General features: G+C 42.3%; 1 protein-coding gene across 8 annotated transcripts in view; it reads left to right on the top strand.

Moving 5' to 3' along the window:
• CARMIL3 (capping protein regulator and myosin 1 linker 3) overlaps positions 1 to 20,957 on the top strand; it is a 145,230-nt gene that overhangs the window by 103,935 nt on the left and 20,338 nt on the right. For all 8 annotated transcript variants that reach the window (XR_013270314.1, XR_013270326.1, XM_077469093.1 and 5 more), the window contains exons 21-28: positions 3,178 to 3,350; positions 4,458 to 4,526; positions 4,616 to 4,709; positions 5,655 to 5,750; positions 5,839 to 5,967; positions 7,195 to 7,308; positions 10,550 to 10,722; positions 15,166 to 15,253. Coding sequence is in view for 6 of the 8 variants with exons in the window: in XM_077469093.1 (XP_077325219.1) it covers positions 3,178 to 3,350; positions 4,458 to 4,526; positions 4,616 to 4,709; positions 5,655 to 5,750; positions 5,839 to 5,967; positions 7,195 to 7,308; positions 10,550 to 10,722; positions 15,166 to 15,253 (936 nt within the window). In the remaining 2 variants the exon portion in view is untranslated. The remainder of the gene's footprint in view (positions 1 to 3,177; positions 3,351 to 4,457; positions 4,527 to 4,615; positions 4,710 to 5,654; positions 5,751 to 5,838; positions 5,968 to 7,194; positions 7,309 to 10,549; positions 10,723 to 15,165; positions 15,254 to 20,957) is intronic.

The raw sequence follows: 20,957 nt of genomic DNA, 5'->3' as shown, positions 1-20,957 counted from the left end.
TTTTTTGCTATGCATCACCAGAGATATTGCTAACCTGTAACAAAGTGTGTCCCATGCCTGGTTAGCTGCTGCATAGTGTAATAATCTTTTCCCCTGTGCCGCTGGGTCCTCCCCACAATGTTGATTTTCTGCCGCTTATGAAGTTAACATCAGATGCTTCAAGTTTGAGTTGTGCACCTTGCTTGTCCCATTCAACATGCCTCCTTTATTCATAGATCATGTAGTATTCTTTCCCAGAATTCAAAGTGTACTGTGATTGGATGAGGCAGATCTTATCATTCATCTGCCTGTTTTCCAGTCACAAAATGCTTTGCATTCTGGGAAAGAACGGTATGAGCTCAATGATCGGAGGAGGCAGATGAGCAGTATAACATTTTTAATATGCGGCTCACTTTAACTCAGCAGTGCTGGAAGAGCAGCTCTGTGGGGGGGGCACAATAGCAGTGAGGAGCAGATTTTGATGCTATCCAGCAGCCAGCCAGACATGGAACACACTTCATTAGAAGTAAGGTACATCCCTGTTGCTGTATAACAAAATAATGATTTAACTAAGCTTCAGCTTTAATATTACAGTCATTGAGCAATTTATTAGAAACATTCACACACCTCCTTATTTATGCAATTATCTAATTAGCCAATCATGTGGCAGCAGCGTAGCACATTAAATCATGCAGATACAGGCCAGAAGCTTAATTTAGTGTTCACATCAAACGCTAGAATGGGGAAAAATTTGATTTCAGGGATTGTGACTGGCATCCTCCGAATGCACAACATATTGAGGCCATTGGGCTACAACAGCAGAAGACCACGTTGAGGTCTACACCTGTCAAACAAGAACAGAAGGTTGAAATGACATTGGCAAAGGCTCCCCAAAACTTGGATAGGCAACCAAAGAGAGTTGAGGACTGTAAAAACTTAGACTGGTCTGCTGAATCCAAATTCTGCTGAGGCACACAGATAGTAGGTTAGTCACTAGATCTGAATTCAATAAAAACACCTTTGGGATGTGATAAAAGAGGAGATTTGCAGAATTAATGTGCAGCATCATGCAGAAACTGCATGATTCAATGATGTCAGTGTGGACCAGAATCATTGATGAATGTTTGGGGAATGGGGAATCCATGCCACAAAAGTTGTTTAAGGCTGGATTCACATCTACACATTTGTAGTGATTTTTGCATTTTTCAAATTTGCACTACAGTCCATCTAACATTGGTTTCCTATGGAACACGTTCTGTAGTGCAAATCTGAAAAATGCAAAAGGCACTAAAAATGCATAGGAGTGAATCCAGCCTTACGAACAAAGGGAGGCCTTAACCAGTATTAGTATATAGTGTGTCTAATCAATTGCTTGGTGAGTGTTTATGTTTAATAATCAGATGTAATAATAGTAGGCATTGGTATATTTTCTGCAATATGATGGTAAGCTTTCCCCAAATTTGTTAAAGTACTACTTGTCAGGGATGGCTATCAATTAGGTTTCAGGATGGCGTGGATGTTGTAGAACAAGACTGAGCACACACGCCTTACCTGTGATGTTAAAAGGGCAGTAAACCATAGAACCTGATTTCACTCTACAGAAGTCAGACTAGGGAAGGATTAAATCCAACATGTTGCATTAGGTTAATACCCTTGGTACATCATTGTTTGCTTTACTAAAGAGACCTGTGTATTTTAGGTCCTTAAATGAACTTGTCAATTATTTTTCCCAAAGTAACAGCGACAAATATCCTCTTAAATATAAAATACATTAGCATAAAGCAGGAAGCCCCAGCAGGGAATTAATGACTCAGATGAAATAAAAATGAACAGCTCTCTTTGACTTGAGTCATAGAATCTTACACAGGAGACATGTGGCCAACTTCAGAAGTCACCAAAGAGTTTTTTTTATTAACTAATGTTAACCGTTTAGGATAGGGATGTAGTGTTCTTCATGTGGCAAAATTTACTTTTATAAAATTGTACTTTTCATATTTAAGCACTTATGAGATCATTTAGCAGAAAGATTGTGTAACAATAACTGAGTATTGCTGCTAACCTGACCTAACCTAATGAAAATCTTGCTGGAATATTTACCTTTCAGCAAGTTTGGCCCTTCTCAGTGGTAACAGGGTGGATCCAAACAACAACATGTAGGCTGGGGGGATAAATGTGTAGATAGAGTCACCAGTTGCACAGAGCTAGCTAATCAGTGCCTTAGCCTGCACAGTTCCTACTATTTACACCCCCAGTGTTTGCTAAACGTTTATTATGTCTTAACCCTCTCCAGGGTCCTAAAATGGATGTTTCTACTGCCTTAGCCTGCACATTGGTCCTATCCATTGCTTTCACTTGATACTAGAAACATCCATTTTAGGACACTGGAGAGGGTTAAGACATAATAAAAGTTTAGCAAACACTGTAAGTAGTAGGAACGGGTGATTTCAGAAAAATGGATTTCAACATTGGGGGAATTTTGCCAAAGTGGCAACTCTCAGGTTAGCTCATTGAAACCAATATACTTTTTTTGGTTGCTGTATTGTGGATGGTTTAATTTCTTTCATTTACTTTATTTATTTAATTTGGCTGTACTTTTTTCACTGGCCAAGTTGTATGTTTTTGGGAAAAAATAATATAATAAAGGGTTTTTTGATACAAGTACAGGTCCAGGATAGTTAAAATGGGCCATTCATAACTCGCAGGAGCCATTAAAAGCCCACTGCACCATTTAAAGCCAGGAAAAACATTTTTATTTTGCTTTTCCAATTGACTTCAATGCATTTCACCAATACGGCAAAATTTTTTACTAAATCCTACATTTTATGCTGATTATTTGGGGAAATTAAAACTCTCAATTTCAGTCACTCATCACTAGTAAATAGATGAACTGTAATGACTGATTTAGGGCACCTTTAAAGGCATTGCACTTTTTTATGTGGCGCATAGGTTCATTTGTTTTCAGAACACAGGAGCAAGTGCGGTTATTCTGATCTGATCAGCTAATCAGAAATCAGATCAGCTTCAATTAATCTGGATACACTGAACTGTCACAGGCAAACGTTTCATTGGCTGTTATAGATTATTGCACTTTAGTTCTCTTATAAAAAAATATATACACTAATAAATAATTGAATATTCAGAGATCTAATACTGTGTAAATTTGCATTGTCACATAGATTTTTTTCTATGTTTCTGCAGTGCCTGCAATCTCTGTCTATCGCAGACTCTCGTCTAAAATCTCGCACTTGTATCGTGCTTAATGCTCTTGGGAGCAACACATCTCTTCAAGAGTTGGATATCAGCGGCAACGGAATGTCAGATATTGGAGCGAAGATGCTAGGAAAAACCTTACAGATAAACAGTACTCTACGGTGAGTTCTACTATAGAATTTAGAAGGCTGGGTGCCTAAATAGTCCATGCTTGGGCAGCACAGATGCTGATTGTTATTCTCATATATAATAGATAATAAATAAAATATATAATATATTCCAGACTGGTCTGCAGTGTATTGGTGGAAAGTATACTGGATACTTAGCCCTTGTACACACGATTCCGACAACCAAATCCGTCGGATTTTGTCCGTCGGATTTTGTTCGAAACTGTTGCATACACACGGTCGCACGAAGTTGTCGGAAAATCTGATCGTTCAGAACGTGATGACGTTATTTCGTTATGACGGGACCATGTTCAGGCTAGTAGCCAATAGCTTTGATGTAGGAATTTGATCTGAGCATGCGTGGCACTTTGTCTTTGATCGGAAATTCTCTACACATGATCGGAGTATGTATGATCGGAGCATTTTGTCGGAAAATATTTCCGGCAAGTTGGAAAATTTGGTCTGACGGATATTCCGACGCAAAACAGTCCGATGCAGACCACACACAGTCGGAATATCCGACAAAACGCTCCGATCGGACACATTCCGTCGGAATCTCCAATCATGGGCTTACAGTTCACCAAGTCTAGGTCTGCATTTCTAGGACCAAATTGCTAGAAGAGTAGGGCAACACTTTGGCCTACCCTTCTGTCATTGGACCTAGGCATACTGACACAGAGTGGACCAATAGTTTCTCACAGCCTTAGTATGACACTAAGGCTAAGCAGTAGACTTTTGAACAAGACTTTTGGCCCCAGAGGGAAGTAGTATAGAATTGAGCCCTGAAAAAATCCAATTAATGTCATTAATATACCTCCTGTTGGACCAGGTTTCTAATTAAACAGCTGATTAATTGGAGAATGTTACAAAAGGAGGAATTGACATTAGGACTAAAAAAATCCCACTGGTCATCTTTATTATTCTTTCTAATATGTTTGCTAACAAACTAGAAAAAGCTCTATATATTATATGTCTGATGCTCTTAAAGGCCTGCTCTGAATATTGTAGGATATTGTGCTTACAGCTTGATAAAAGATAAGAGACTGACTTCCATTTATGGTATTTAATCTCCTGTCTAAAATATGCCTTCTCCTTCTCCAGATCTGTGCTTTGGGACAGGAATGCAGTGTCAGCTTCTGGGTTTATGGATGTGGCAAGAGCACTTGAAAAGTGAGTTGGCAAAATGGGGCTTTTCATGTATGCACTTGGAGGCTTAAATAAACCATAATGATATTATTACTACTTTTTATTCAAACTAGAAATAAAACACTTCGCTTCATGTCCTTTCCTGTGGGAGACATCTGCCAGGCTTACCAGAGACACCCTGAGAGAGCAGAAAGTGCCTGGAGGAAGGTAAATGGCTGGTTCATGGAAGCCTGTTTTTTGACATTTGTGGAGACCTATATTTTTTGCCTATTTAGTAAAACAGAACTGGTAGAGCAAATCAAGGGGATGGGCCCACCAAATTAAAAGACATTTATGCAGATATGTTACTATCGAGATCTGATTGTTAGTGTTCTTTATGACCTTGAAAGGTAAGAAACGCCCAAATTGTTTTTTATTTAAATCTGTCCTGTAAAAGACTAAATTAAAGAAAAATGGTTTGATATTTTATATATGCTACGAAGGTGCTAGGAATAGTGGATGAAAATTTTTGATGAAGTGGGTAGAATGAAAGGTAATGATGTGACAGGGAATGGAAACTGGTGGTTGAAGGGGTATACGGATAAACCTGTATAGTAGAAAGGGTGGTAGATGGTCTGGGGATGGGAATTGATAGTGGAAAGTGAAGTGGGTGCTGATGGTGTAGCAAAGAGAGAGAGAAAACTTTATTAGGATCACTTTTTGGAGACACAGGACAGTGGGGATGTGCATTATGTCGGAGATATGACAGAGTTAATGAAAATTGGATAAAGCTGGGACATTAATGGTATTTTTGGGGAGAGCTGATGAAATGTATGTAGTATAGGAGCCTGAAGATGAGAAATGGAGAGCAGCCTTGGATTGGAAGACTAAGCACACTCATATGTGAGGCTAAAGTGGAAAGCTGTAGTAGAGGTAAACAAAGAAATGTGCAGTTGGGGAGTAGCAGATCAGGAACAGAAGGAAAACGTATGTTAAAAAATGTGTTCTTTAGGAAAATAAGTGACATACTCTAATGGCATTGGGGAGAAAGGGGAGAATTATCTCAAAGGAGAAGAGATGAGAAACTGACACTGATTGCCCCAGATAATGGGTGCTAGGGGATGGATTTTAGAACAGGAACAGAACAATCCAATAATGTAATCTTTTTCTCAGATACATAGCTGTCTCCTTCGAAACTCTCAGACTTTGGTTGCCTCTGATCAAAGAGCACTGCGACTTCAACAGGGAGTAGCAAGTAGTGCAGAACAGGTAATAGAAGTCCCATTTCACTATTGCATCCCTTAATTGCATAATTTAACAGTCTTTCTCTCTGCCTTTATCCACCTCCCACTATTAGATGCTGCAGACACTATCGATGTTGATACATGATCACATTAATGCTTTGCGGTCATGTGATCTGGAAACTGTCCAAGAAGATATCATATGCGCAAGACAGCTTCTCCGAGATGCCAAGAACTGTCGGGCCGTAAGCCTCTCCTAAACTAATCCACACGAGTCATGCTGTTGCCTGAATCACAGACCAGCAATTATTTTTTACTGTTAAAAAGAAACCATAATATAATATAAAATATATAAATGAATATAAGAAAATACAGAATGCCACATGTTAAGCACATGGGGATATATAATCGAATAATGTGTAATTATGAATGAAAAATAGAGTAGCGGCACGCTAATATGTAAAGATTTTGATAGATAAAGTAATGATAAACCTAAAATTGCTTAAGGTTGCTGGCAGCTATCACTATTGTGCTCCCACAGATAACAATAAAAATATTGAAAAATGCGATAGCACTGCAATATTACAATCTGTATACAATAAATCAACAATTCAACTAACAGTGCAATATATGAGCTAATAAAAAAAAAAAAAAAAAGTGAAACAGAGTCCAATAAACAATGAATGATAATTTCTTCAGTGATATAGAAAAAAACAAATGTGATGCTTCTTCTAAAGGACTCCTTATCCAGAGTGCTTCCACCACCGCATGCAATGGCCGATCACCTCCTTAATACGACCCCAGGGGGTCAAACACGCCTTGAACTTACTGCCAATAATCTCTCCAAAGAATCCTCTGAGATCTTTACTTTGCTCAAGGTATAGACAAATGGTCTATGGCCAGCAAAGGTTCCATCCACTGTGCTGCTTTAAACCTCAATCCATATTAGAGACCAGCAGATGCAGAAATACATAAAAAAGACAAGAAAAAGTGCCCCCTATAGTGCAGTATCTGAGGGATTAGAAATCCCAGCCAGCAATAAACTCACATTTATTAAAATGATTAAAAGTATAGATACAAATCTGATAAATCTCACTCTGTAACGATCAGTCCACCGCCAGGCTCCACCTCTACTAGTTTCGCCACCTCTCACGTGGTTCCTCTGGAGGATTCTTTGGAGAGATTATTGGCACTAACAATATTAATGGCAACAACCTTATCTGGAATGATGTAATATACTGTCATATTACAGTATGATGTCATAATAAAGCTATTGATCTACAAATATTAAGCAATTATGTATGCTGAAAGACCCTTAATTAAATAGCGCTGGTAACATTTTTTTTCCTTTAATGACCCACACACTGGAAGTAATCTTCCTTCCAAGAGGGAGATATTTAATGCCATAGTCTTATACATCCTTTTCAGTGTATCTCTTTCTAACCCTGACACTTTTCCGTTCTCGTCACCAGCTATTACCACGTCTCCTGGAAGCGGGCAGCTGGCTGTCTCCTTCTGGCCCCGCTCAGCGCCTCCTCGAAACGGTCTCATATGAACTGTCTCGAGCAGTGGATAGAGAACTGCAGGTACTGAAAAAGCATTGTTTCAAACGTGACATCTCCATCTTTCTTTCCCTTTGTGTCCAATTTGCTGTCATATTTAACTTCTCTTCAGTGTAGATTGTTATGTTTAACTAAATTTAAAAAAATGCACATTTTTTTGCAGGTAAAAAAATATGCATTTACAATTTCTTTTAGGATTCTGGAAAGCATTGCACCAGCCATCAGCAGATCGCTGATAGAATGCAGGTCTCCTGCAGACAGTCAGTGTGAGCTGCCTGCCCGTACAGCATACGACCAGGCAGTTTCACACTGACAGGAAGAATCAATGAACTACCAGAACACTCAACAGCGCTGTGGTAGTTCATTGAGAACTATAAGCTGACAGCCTCAAAGGGTGTCAGTACTTGTAGTTCTTTTATACACAGAACTCTGTTTTCAACTTCTCCCTGTACTGCTGTCACAGGGATAGAAGGCAGTGGGGAGAGGCTGCAGCAGTGGGAACATGTTACATGTTCCCCCTAAAAGTGGGTGTAACATGTAACATGTTCCCAACGGTGAACTTATCCTTTAACACTTTAAGGTAAGAGAAAAGGATAATTTCTCACTTTGAACTTGGTTGATTTACTAAAGGAGTAAAACATATTCACTTTGGAAAGTTAATTTTCACTTATCTTAGTGAATGAAAATTCACTTTGCAAAGAATGCTGAAAAATGTGCAAGAAAAAAAGAAACAGGACTATTGCTCACCCATGATTAGATTATTGTAGTCAGCACTGCTTTGCCTGATACCCTAAAGTAAATAAAATTGTACTTTACAGAGAGAAAATTCACTTATCACAGTGATTGAGATGAAACTGTTCTGACTTCAACCATCCAATCATATGCAAGCACTTGCATGTGAATTTTGTATACAGTACATGAAACAAGTCCGGCAACCCATGGTTCCATGTCTTCTGTACTGGCTGAGTCTACTTTATCTACACACAAAGCTCAACTCATGAACCAATAACATTTGAAAATTACAATAAAAATCCTCATAGTATGTAGAAGCTTTGTAAATTGAGCATAATTATGGCTGCATACCTGTTTGGTGATTAAACTGTCTATGTTCCTAAAGGGGAATCAAAGTCCACAAATACATTCATTCCAACTATGCTACATCTGCAAGCTCTGTAGCTGGTGCCAACATGGCTGTCCTGGGATGATGTAACACCCGCACATGTGCATGGGAACGATTTCATTCTATCACTTGGAATTGTAGCACATTCGTAGCTCAATATACAATGTACAGAAGATTGAGATGTTGAAGGTATGAACCCTTTATTGTAGAAGAGACATAGAATGTCTTTTCTGTGATAAAATACCTTCCTTCTCATAATTGATTTTTTAAGGCCACAGTTTAACTTTAGCATATACCTTTAGTATTGGGATCCCATGTGCTGTTGGAATCTTGCTTTATTAAGATATATAAACGTAGACTGTTTCTAGTTTAGCACTGGATTATCTACACAGGAAGTTTGAAAGAAAAGCCTAACTCTAGCCAAGACTTTATGTTTTATTTTGCATAGAGCAAAGTTTTGGAATGTTTTTTTGCTGCCCGCAGCCCCATTGGGGAGATTTCCTCTGATTTCTTGTTGGGACTAGACTTGTTGAGAAACCTTCCTAACAAGGACACAGACATCAATAGAAACTCAATCTTAGTGGACTGGGGAAAAGTTAGAACATCTGGCGATGTTTTCATTGCTGTCTGTGTCTTCTCGTAATGACCACATCCCACATTTGTTGTAAAGACAGAAATAAAAAGCTGACAAACAAGTAAACTCCTTTCCACTCAATCCAAAACAAAAAAATGGACGGACTTAGGCTTTATCTTACTAGGGAATTGAGTATTTCCACACATTTGGAACATACAGTTTTCAGTGCCCTGTTATGTTGTGTATTATTTTCTATGTATTTTGGTATCCTATTATAAAATTATTATTACAAGATTACAAAAATGTCATTACAAAATGAATATGAATTATTAAAAAAATAATACAACTGATTTTTTTTTGTGTGTAACAAAATGAGCAGTTATATATTTGATCTTTGTCTACAGATTATATATATATATATTTTTTTTCCATATGGCAACCTATGAGACATTTCCTCTTTCATTCATATCTGCACTAGGAAAAATTATATGTAGCTGGTTCCCGATCAGCTCACGCAGATATACTGTGTCACAAGGGCTCTCCTGGGCAAAATCTCATATGGGTACATACTTCCCCTTTTCGGCCACCAGAGGGTGCCAGCTGCACGGTGGGGGGACTTGATCATGTGCATGAGCGCCAGCACAGGGATTATTGTGTGTGTAAACAGAGAAGATATATTGGGGGTTATTTACTAATGGAAAATCCACTTTGCACTGCAAGTGCACATGGAAGTAAAGTCGCTGTAGATCCGAGGGGGACATGCAAGGAAAATAAAAAACAGCATTTTAGCTTGCACATGATTGGATGATAAAATCAGCAGAGCTTCCCCTCATTTCAGATCTACCCCTTAGATTTAGAGCAACTGCACTTCCAAGTGCACTTGCAGTGCAAAGTAGATTTGTCTTTCGTAAATTATAACCACCATTGCGTGTTCCTACTAAGTAGGAACAGCGATATGTCTCCTCTCCTAATCAGTCCTATCCCCATACAGTTAGAACACATTGAGGGAACACACAGTTAACCCCTTTTTCGCCCCCCTAGTGTTAACCCCTTCACTATCAGTGACATTTACACAGTAATCAGTGCCTTTTTTATAGCACTGATCACTGTATAAATGTCAATGGGCCCAAAAATGTGTCAAAAGTGTCTGAGCTGTCTGTCGCAATGTCGCAGTACCGCTACCAATCGCAGTTAAAAAAATAATAATAATATAAATGCCATAAATCTTTCCCATAGTTTGTAGACATTATAACTTTTGCGCAAACCAATCAATATATACGCTTATTGCGGTTTTTTTTTTACCACAAATATGTAGAAAAATATATATTGGCCTAAACTGATGAAGAAATTTGTTTTTTTTTTAAATGTTGGGGATATTTATTATAGCAAGGCACATTTTTAAGCATAAGACTGACTGTGCTTTTAATCACATTTTAGCAGTTTTAGTTTGTGCATATATAGGTATTGGTATATAGGTTTTGGACCACATTCCTATAAAGACATGCACTCATATACCATGGCATTTTATACCCTTCTAAAATAACAGACTGACTTTTAATTTTCTTTCCTAGAACATTGCAGATACCATGTGGGAGGCTACTCAGGATCTTTTCCCTGGAGCAGCACGGGATGCTCAGCGAGGAGGAGCAATGCTTTGCAGACTTAGAGAACAACATGGACTCAGCCCACCTCACATCCGAGATATGCTTCGCCAAGTGGGGAGCGACATACACAACAAGTTAAGGTAAGGACTGTAGTAATTTCCACAAAATACTGAAGAAAAGAGCTACAGAAACATAAACCTGTTCCAACAGTAAAGAACGTCTCTGGCTTCAATACTTCTTGGGTCATGGACCCAGTAGAAGCATAGAGACCAGGAAAATCATAGTCAATTCTGAACTCCAGATCTGTATACTTTTGTTGGGATATTGATCTAACAGTACTAAAGCCTTAAAGTCCAACCCCGGGCAGACATTTTCAATAAAATGGACCCAAGACAAGGTATAGGTTTAAAAAAGCAGCTCAGGCTGCAATAATCACCTTCAGTCCTATAACACTGGTGTATCCTTGTCCTTATGGATAATACGGTCATGACGCACGAAGTTGCAGTATTACATACAACATAATAATGCATAATACACTTAAAGTGTAAGTATAGGGTTTATCACCAAGCTTGATTCATCAAGAAAAGTACAGTTTCAGTCATTTTTATTACCTGCAAGTTTTCAAGGGGAGTTTTATACATGATATTTTTCCTTGCAAATGTAAAACCTGATTTCCAAAGATTTTTCACTAAATGAAAAAGCTAGTTTTGAAAAAAAAAAAAATGAAAAGCTACTTATTTAATTGTCTAAAAAAAGGAAACAAATGGATTTGGAACTTTACATGGGGCTTGTCTTTGTTTCTTAAAAATGAATGAATGAAATACCTAATTATAAATAGGTTGAATGTCACAATCCCTGAGGGGTAGTTCCTGGAAGTATAATATATTAAATTAATGGTTTTAATAAATTGATAAATATGATATATAATGCATAGTATAAAAATATACAATGCATGGGGTATATGAAGAAAACCATAATTAATGTAATAATAATAATAACATATTTAATGTTAATCATAAATGGTCATGATTGGTACAGACAGCAGCAATAAATATAATGAGCATATGAATCAAATAAACATAATTATCATAATAAATAGAAGCAATATATGGCACAAAAGAACAAATTCATGATTGTGGGCAAGCTTGACTTGGCATCTTTGAATGAAGGATCAACGCGTTTCATGGGATTACAGACAATTATCAGGATTAGGATGCATGAATTTAACTACAAAATTAAATAGATAGATGGGTAAATAAAGTGACAAATGATATACTATGTTCTCTAGATGAAGAGAAGGGGAGAGAGATCTGGCAATTTATACTTTACCTATAGCATTACCCATAGGTATAACCCAGCAGCTCCTATAGTGGGATTAAAAGATGGCTTGGAGTGAACTATCTTGTCTGGGGTTGAGGCTTTTTCTCTCCTCTAACTTCCCCGGATAACCGGGTAGACCATGGGACTAAGCGGGCCGGACAGCCACAACATGACATCAGGATTGGAGGTGTATACACACAGGACATAGTCCCAGTTTTGTGAATAAATATTAATGAATGAGTGAGGATGGATATGCTAAAAAACAATATAAAGACTGAAATAAAAGATATATAAAATATATATGAAATAAGATAAAAAAAAGTAAAGTAAATAAATAAAAAAAATGGAAAAAATTAAGTGAAATAAGGATAAAAGTAAAAAAAAATACAATAAAATAAATAAAAATAAAAATAATAAAAATATATTAAAATAATAATAATAAAAATAAATTAAACTTATAATCAAAAGAAAAAGGAGAATAAGAAAATTACGTGATTCTGTGAATAGAACAACAATGTTTCCCCAATGTGAGCATATGTTAGACTTAAATAATGTGTATATAGCCATTGGGTGCATACTATTCAACAGAAAACAGAAAAGTGTGTGTTGATAAGAAGAGAAGTGAATGTGGACACATCCAACAATGGAGTATCAATGTGCTAACAATACAGGCACATAAGTATATGCATAAGTGTGTATGTGAACGTGTGTGTAAATGTGTGTGTCTGTGTGTCTGTGTCCTTGGGGATCCCCTCCATACCTAAAGTGTAAGGAGGAGATGCAAAGATCGTCTCCTCATGATTGAAACAGGTACAGTGAGCCACTGGCTCGTCCTGGCTGATGTACCCACGGCTTGGGGTGGGTCCCCGCCAGCAGATCCCCTAGGACTACACACACACGCACGCACACACACACACACACTCACACACACACACATTTACACACTTATGCATATACATACACCTATGTGCCTATATTGTTAGCACATTGACACTTCATTGTTGGATGTGTCCACATTAATTAACCACATTCACTTCCCTTCTTATCAACACGCACTTTTCTGTTGACACATAGTATGCACCCAATGGTAATCATAGGTGCAACTATATGCACATTATTCAAGTCTAAACTACGCTCACATTGGGGAAACATTGTTGTTCTATTCACAGAATCACATAATTTTCTTATTCTCCTTTTCTTTCAATTCTAATTTTATTTATTTTTATTATTATTATTTTTATATTTTTATTATTTTTATTTTATTTCAGTTTATTGTTTTTTTTTACTTTTATCCTTATTTCACTTTATTTTTCCTTTATTTTATTTATTTTATTATTTTATATATATTTTATATATCTTTTATTTCATTCTTTATTTCGTTTTTTAGCAAATCTGTCCTCACTCATTCATTAATATTTATTCGCAAGACAGGGCCTATGTCCTGTGTGTATACACCTCCAATCCTGATGTTGTGTTGTGGCTGTCCGGCCTGCTCCTTGGCTGCTGCATCCCATGGTCCTCCATCTGGTCTACCCGGTTATCCGGGGAAGTTGGGGGAGAGAGAAAGAGGGGGCCTCCCGTCTCAACCCCGAATGAGATAATTCACTCCAAGCCATCTTTTATTCCCACTATATGTCACTCTATAGGACAAAGTATAAATTGCCAGATCTCGCTCTCCTTCCCTTCATGAAGAGAGCATAGTATACCATTTGTTACTTTATTTACTCATCTATCTATTTAATTTTGTAGTGAAATGCATGCATCATACTCCTGATAATTGGCTGTAAACGCCATGAAACGCGTTGAGTCTACATTCAAGGGTGCCAAGTCAAGCTTGCCCACAATTAGGGATGAGCTTTATGTTCGCGTCGAACATGAGTTTGACTCGAACATTGGCCGAACAGCCGAACAGCGAACAATTTTGGGTGTTTGCGGCAAATTCGAAAGCCGCGGAACACCCTTTAAAAGTCTATGGGAGAAATCAACAGTGCTAATTTAAAAGTCTTATATGCATGGTATTGTCATAAAAAGTGTTTGGGGACCTGGGTCCTGCCCCAGGGGACATGTATTAATGCAAAAAAAGTTTTAAAAATGGCTGTTTTTTCGGCAGCAGTGATTTTAATAATGCTTAAAGTGAAACAATAAAAGTGTAATATTCCTTTAAATTTTGTACCTGGGGGGTGTCTATAGTATGCCTGTAAAGGGGCACATGTTTCCTGTGTTTAGAACAGTCTGATTGCAAAATTACATTTCTAAAGGAAAAAAAGCCATTTAAAACTACTTGCGGCTATAATGAATTGTCAGTCCGACAATACACATGAAAGTTTATTGATAAAAACTGCACCGAATTTCCCCGCAGGGGAACCCCGAACCAAAATAAGATAAAAAAATGCGTGAGGGTCCCCCTAAATTCCATAACAGGCCCTTTAGGTCTGGTATGGATATTAAGGGGAACTCTGTGCCAAATTTTAAAAAAAATGGCGTGGGATCCCCCTCAAAATTCATACCAGACCCTTAAGGTCTAGTATGGATTTTAAGGGGAACCCCAGTGCCAAAATGTAAAAAAATAAAATGACATGGGGTCCCCCCAAAAAAATCCATACCAAACCCATATAACAACCACCCCCCCATGGGAGACAAAGACGGGGGCAATCACCTGCGGGAGATGGGCGGTGGTGGCAATCACCCCCCACAGTAAGAGGGTGCCTTACCTTATGGAGGCAGAGAGAATAAAGAGCCGGTGCCGCTCTGGCGAGCACACAGAAGACATTCTCCTTCCAGCTGATTAGAAACCGGAAGTGTGTCCTGAAACATGATTGGCCATGGAGTCCTAAGACTCCCTAGCCAATAGGGGCTTCCTGATTGGCCAGAGGAAAATGAGGAAGAATAGCAAATATTAATTTGCTAGTGTCACACAACCGGGTGGGATCAGGGTGCAGTGCTCTGTGCCCTGAACCCACCCTGTTGTATTAGAGCCTCTGGTTCTAATCACGTGCTTCAAAAAAACACACCTCCGCCATTGGAATCCATGTGTCTGCCGCCCTGTACGTATATCAGGGGGCCAGATGCATTGGATAGGGGGGCAGCGCCCTAGGCCCCTTATGGGGCAGCCGCCACTGCCTATCAGGTTCAAACTTGGACTGAAAAAAATGTCATGAGGAGAGTCAAAGCCTAAATATGGCTGGTTAAATAGGAACAGTGGGAACTGTTCAAAAGAAAACTGTTTTAATAATTGGGTCTACTATGATGTTTTATAATTCCAGAGGTGCCCAGCTTTCCCTCATGACTCGTCTCAGTAACTCAGTTTTGGAGCAAGTTCTACAGGAAATGCAAAGAACACACAGAAAATTGGTATGTATAAAATAACAAAAACTGATAGTGTGGACAGACAGAGTGGTGCCAGGGAACCCATTCACATTCTGTGTGAGACATGATGTTAAGAAGGAAGGGGGCGGGGGCGTGGCCAAGATGGCAACCAGCTAGGACGTGTTTGCAGAGAGCTCCGCACCTGGCAGGCTATTTATCCGGCATTTAGGGACATATATCTCTCCCCGTGGGCCGGTGAAGCGGTGGTGAGGCTCGGGGATGCGCAGGGGTAGCTCCGGTTCCCATAGGAAGAAGCATACGGTCCCGGGAACCCCGCCGGGAACTCCACTACAGACCCGCGCGGCACGCGGGCAGGCCTACACCAACATGGCGTCTCAAACGGACCACGCCGACACGCCACCGATGGGTGATGATCAATTTCAAGCACTTATGCAAGCGATCACTGGTTGCCAGACTACCCTAACCACTAAGATAGAGCAGATACAGCTCGACATGGGGCTTATCCGGCGAGATATGGATAAACACCGGGAGCGGCTTGCCGAGGTGGAGCGGAGGGTTGGAGACGTGGAAGATGTTACCCGCGACCATGATGCCTCCCTCCGTACCCTGCAGGTGCGGGTGAAGGCGCTGGAATCCAGGGCCGAGGACCACGAGAACAGGAATAGGAGGAACAACCTGAGGTTGGTGGGCCTCCCGGAGGGGTCGGAGGGCCGTGACACCGAAGCCTTTACCGAACGTTTGCTACGTACACTTCTCCCGCTCGCTGAGTTCTCCCCCCATTTTGTCGTGGAACGAGCGCACAGAATGCCGTCGGTTCGTGGCCCACCGGGCGCCCCGCCACGCACGTTTATTTTCCGCCTTTTGAACTTTAGAGACAGAGACCTGGTTCTTCGGGAGGCGAGGAAGGTGGGGGACCTGCGCTTTGAAAATGCTAAATTAATGCTTTTTCCTGATTATTCTGTGGAGACGCAGAGGCAACGCAGGACATTCGACCAAGTCAAGGCCCAGCTGCGCACCAAAGGTCTCAAGTACAACATGATGTTCCCCGCGAAACTCAGAGTGATTGACGGAGAATCCGTTCGTTTCTTTACCGCCCCGAGTGAGGCCTCCAGATGGATTGATTCCCTTCCCCAGCAGAGATAATTTTTTGATGGTGATTACCTGACTGGGGTCCACAAGCATCACAAGCTTTGCCCAGTGTCACGCGGATCGGATTTCCCCCCCCCCCAGCTCTGTCCCTCCATTTTGGAACTTGGAGGGCAGGTCGGAGTGCCCCTCTCCTTTTCAATACTGGTTTTGGGCAGGGGGCGAGGAGCCGACCTGATATTCTGATGCTCCTCAGGGGGGGTCTACAGGTTCATGTCTTCACATTTCTGTCTAACGGGCCTTAGGGCCCTACCCCCTCCCTAGTTTATACCCGGGGGGGTCTGCAAGATTACTTCTGGATGTGAATACTCTGTACTGATGATGCTGGACCCCGCTACTCCGATGTTGTCGTCCTGTTGGATGAGTTGCTACTAAGAATGGGCCCTTGGAACATTCCAAGAGAATTTTGCACTTCAATCTGAGGCGCCACATACACTACGATTTGTTCCCTTTTGTCTTGTTTTTTCTTTTCCTTTGCCTCCAGGAAGCGGCTGCGCTGGAGTTTGTCTACTCTGCGCAGGAGACTCTGTCCTAGGTGTGCTGGTTGATACGCACCGCCCCCACGGGAGATTTCTCCTTTAAATGGGTTTGATTATGTTTGGTTTGGGTTCTCAAACACCCTGGGGCTGTTTTTCTGGGGTGTGGGGTGGGAAGGGAGGGGAGTTCTGTTTTTTTTTCTGTTTTTTTTGTTGTTTTTTTGTTACATGCTTTCATGTTTTCTGGTATAGACAGCGCTACTATAATGAATGTATAAGGTATATCATTGCATTACTTAAGATGAGATATTTGTGCCCCGACCCTGGCCGGGTGGTCGTATCCGTTGGTCCCCCCTGCCCTTCCAGATTATGGCTCCGTTGAAGATCCTCTCCTGGAATGTTAGGGGGCTTAACCAGAAGATTAAACGCTCTCTTGTTTTTGACTACATGAAAAAATATGCTCCGCATATCTGTATTCTTCAGGAGACGCACCTAGTGGGGGGAAGGATTATGGGATTGAAGAGGCCCTGGGTGGGATACCACTATCATGCCACATACTCCGGCTATGCCCGGGGGGTTAGCGTCCTTATCCATAGGTCCCTTAATTTTGAGCCTCTTGATATAGTCACAGATAAGGACGGGAGATACGTACTGGTCCATGCCACAATTGACATGATAGAAATGGTGCTGGTGGGTCTTTATATGCCTCCTCCTGCGGATCTGTCTCTACTACATAAACTGACTGCCCTGATAGCCCAATTCCAGACTGACAATGTGGTTATAGCAGGGGACTTTAATATTCCTCCTAATCCTTCCCTGGATAGGTTGACGCCTGACCGGGCCACAGACTCTCCAGTTTCTCGCTGGGCACAGGTGTTTGGGCTGGAGGATGTCTGGAGGTGGAAACACCCATCAGATCGCCAGTTTACGTGCCACTCCTCCTCCCACAACACACTCTCCCGTATTGACCTAGTCTATGCTGGTGCCCCCATGCTTCCCAGGGTCCTTGGAATAGAGTTACTTCCTCGGGGCATCTCTGACCACTCCCCACTGCTGTGTACATTGCAAACCTCTACCCCTCAGAGGGATAGACTATGGCGCTTGTCTAGGTACTGGATTGAGCATCCCACTATTGCCTTTGAGATGGGCGGTGAAATCCGGGGATTTTGGGCCTCAAATGTTGGCACGGCTTCTGGGGGGATGGTCTGGGATGCCTTCAAGGCCTATATGAGGGGGTGCTACCTCTCCTCCATTGGTCGGGAGCGCAGGAATGATAAGATCACGGTAGAGGAGGCAGAGGCCAGGGCCCAGGAACTGGAGACCCGGTTCACCCTCACGGGTAACCCGCTCACGGCTCAGGATATGAAAGTAGCGTATAGAGAGGTGGTGCTCCTTAGGGTGGCTAAAACAAGCAAACGTCAACTGGCTCAGACGCAGAGGATTTTTGAACAGGGCGAAAAGACGGGGAGATTGTTGGCCTGGATCTCGAGGGAGCAGGCCCCAATCTCCACTATCCCTCGAATACAGAATAGTGCTGGGACAATGGTGACGGATCCCCTTGCCATCAACGCTTGCTTTGCAGAGTTCTACTCCGCCCTTTATTCATCTAGGGTGCAGTACTCAGCGCAGGAGTTAAGTGCTTTTTTAGAGGGGGTGACACTCCCTGCCCTTACTTCTGAGGCCAGGGACGGTCTGGACTCCCCGATTACTCTGGCGGAAGTCCGGGTGGCGCTGGGGTCCATGCAGCCGGGGAAGACCCCTGGGGAGGATGGGATACCCCCGGAATTTTACAAGTATTACCTAGAGGAGATGTCAGTTAGAATGCATGATATGCTCACCGCGTCCCTTCGTGAGGGGGAACTTCCTCCATCTATGGCACAAGCCATCATAGTGGTGATCCCTAAACCTGGGAAAGACCCCCAGTTGTGCTCGTCATACCGACCCATTTCCCTACTCAACTCGGACGCGAAAGTGCTGACCAAAATCCTTGCCAGGCGACTGAACGAGGTTATACTTACCTTGATCCATGAGGATCAGTCTGGCTTTATGCCAGGGAAGGGGACAGATATTAATATTCGCAGGCTCTTTACTGTTTTGGCCTCGGGGGATGCAGAAGGTGGGGAGGAGGTTGTGGTCTCTCTAGACGCGGAGAAGGCCTTTGATTCAGTGGAGTGGGACTATTTGTGGGCAGTCCTCCGTAGATTTGGATTCGGTCCAGCCTTTATCTCGTGGGTCAGGGCGGTGTACAGAGCTCCCACGGCCAGAGTGCGTACGGGTGCGGTCCTCTCCCCGCTCTTTCCCCTCCATAGGGGAACCAGGCAGGGGTGCCCACTGTCCCCGGGGCTTTTTGCACTGGCAATTGAACCTATGGCGGCTATTCTCCGCTCCTCTCCTGAGGTTCGGGGTATTGTCCGGGGTCCTTTGCAGGAAAAAGTTTCCTTATACGCTGATGATACCTTGTTGTATCTCAAGGACGACGGAGCCTCCCTACAGGCGGCACTGTCGCATATAGACCGGTTCGGACAGTTCTCGGGTATACGTATAAATTGGGCGAAATCAATTCTATTCCCACTACATGATGGTGAGGGTGGTCCCCGAGTAGATGGGCAACTGCAGAGGGTTTCTCAATTTAAATATCTAGGGGTGGAAATACACAGAGACTTGAAACAATTTATTACCCTTAACCTGAGTCCGGTGGTTACCCAGTTGACCCAGAGGTGTACTGGGTGGAGGTCCTTGCCGCTTTCGCCAGTGGGACGGGTCAATTTAATTAAAATGTCGGTCCTTCCTCGGTTTACCTATCTCTTCCGTCAGACCCCAGTCCACATCCCGCTTAGATTTTTTAAGAAATTAGATGGCATTGTTTCGTCCTTCGTCTGGAATGGTAGGCCCCCTAGAATAGCTAAAACAACCCTCCAACGGCCCCTTGTGAGGGGCGGTCTGGCACTGCCCTGTTTTCTGAAATACTACTGGGCGGCAGTCCTAGTGACTGTCAGGTGGTGGCTCTCCGAGGGCCCGGTCAACCCTGCGTCCTCGTTGGAGGCGGCGTTGTTGGGCTCTCATGCGGAACTCAGGAACCTGATCTATAGGGGACCACGATCTAACCCTGGGATAACCCTCCCGATGCGTACGACGCTTAAAATATGGGATCTGGTGAACAAAAGGTTGGTGGGCGCAGGGGTGTGGGCCCCGGGGACTCCCCTTTGGGGGAACCCCCGCTTGCCCCACTTTCAATCCATCCCGGATCCGATTGTTTGGGCCAGGCATGGAGTTATAACACTGGGGGACATAGTGTCCCAGGGGCAGCTACTCTCCTTCGATGCTATTAAACAGGCCAGGGACCTCCCGAACCATATGTTTTTCAGATTCCTGCAGTTGCGACACGCCTTCCGATCTCAATTCCCATCTAGAGCGACTCTTGGGGTGTCGGCGGTGGAGGAGGCGCTTGGTCCTGAGGGGGGAGGGACGCGCACACTGTCCATGGTGTATGCCGCGTTGACCGTATCGGAGGAGACTAGGATCTCCCATTTGTTTGAGCTCTGGCAAGGCGACATTCCGGAACTTACTGAGGAGGACTGGGAGGAGGGTTTACAGCAATACCTGACCCTTGCGATTTCTGCAAGGGACAGGTTTATACAATTGAAGTTCCTCCACCGGGTATATTTTTCACCGGCACGCCTGGCAAGGATTTACCCTGACCGATTGACTACCTGCCCCAGATGCAAAGAAGATGATGCTGACTTTTTCCACATGGTCTGGTCCTGCCCTGGGGTAGGGGGATTTTGGAGAGGGGTCCTGGCCGATATTAATGCAGTGGGGGAGCTTACGATTCCACTTAGCCCGATACCTCTCCTGCTGGGTATCTGTGATTTTCTGGATATCTCCTGGGGGAAGAAACTGTTTATTTTTTACACTACACTCTATGCGAGGAAAGCCATACTACTGCAATGGAATCAACCTCTCCCTCCTACTAAACAACTGTGGCAGTCCCTGGTGAACGCGGCTTTGCCGCTTTATAAACTTACATATCTGGGCAGGAACTGCCCTGGGAAATTTGGGAAGATTTGGGCGGCTTGGGTTGAGGCGAAGCATTTGACTATTGTTTA

Source organism: Lithobates pipiens, unplaced genomic scaffold (assembly GCF_037356315.1).
Source record: "Lithobates pipiens isolate NorthernLeopardFrog02 unplaced genomic scaffold, aLitPip1_a1.2 Scaffold_11, whole genome shotgun sequence".
Taxonomy (NCBI): Eukaryota; Metazoa; Chordata; class Amphibia; order Anura; family Ranidae; genus Lithobates; species Lithobates pipiens.
This window is presented reverse-complemented; position numbering and strand designations above follow the sequence as displayed.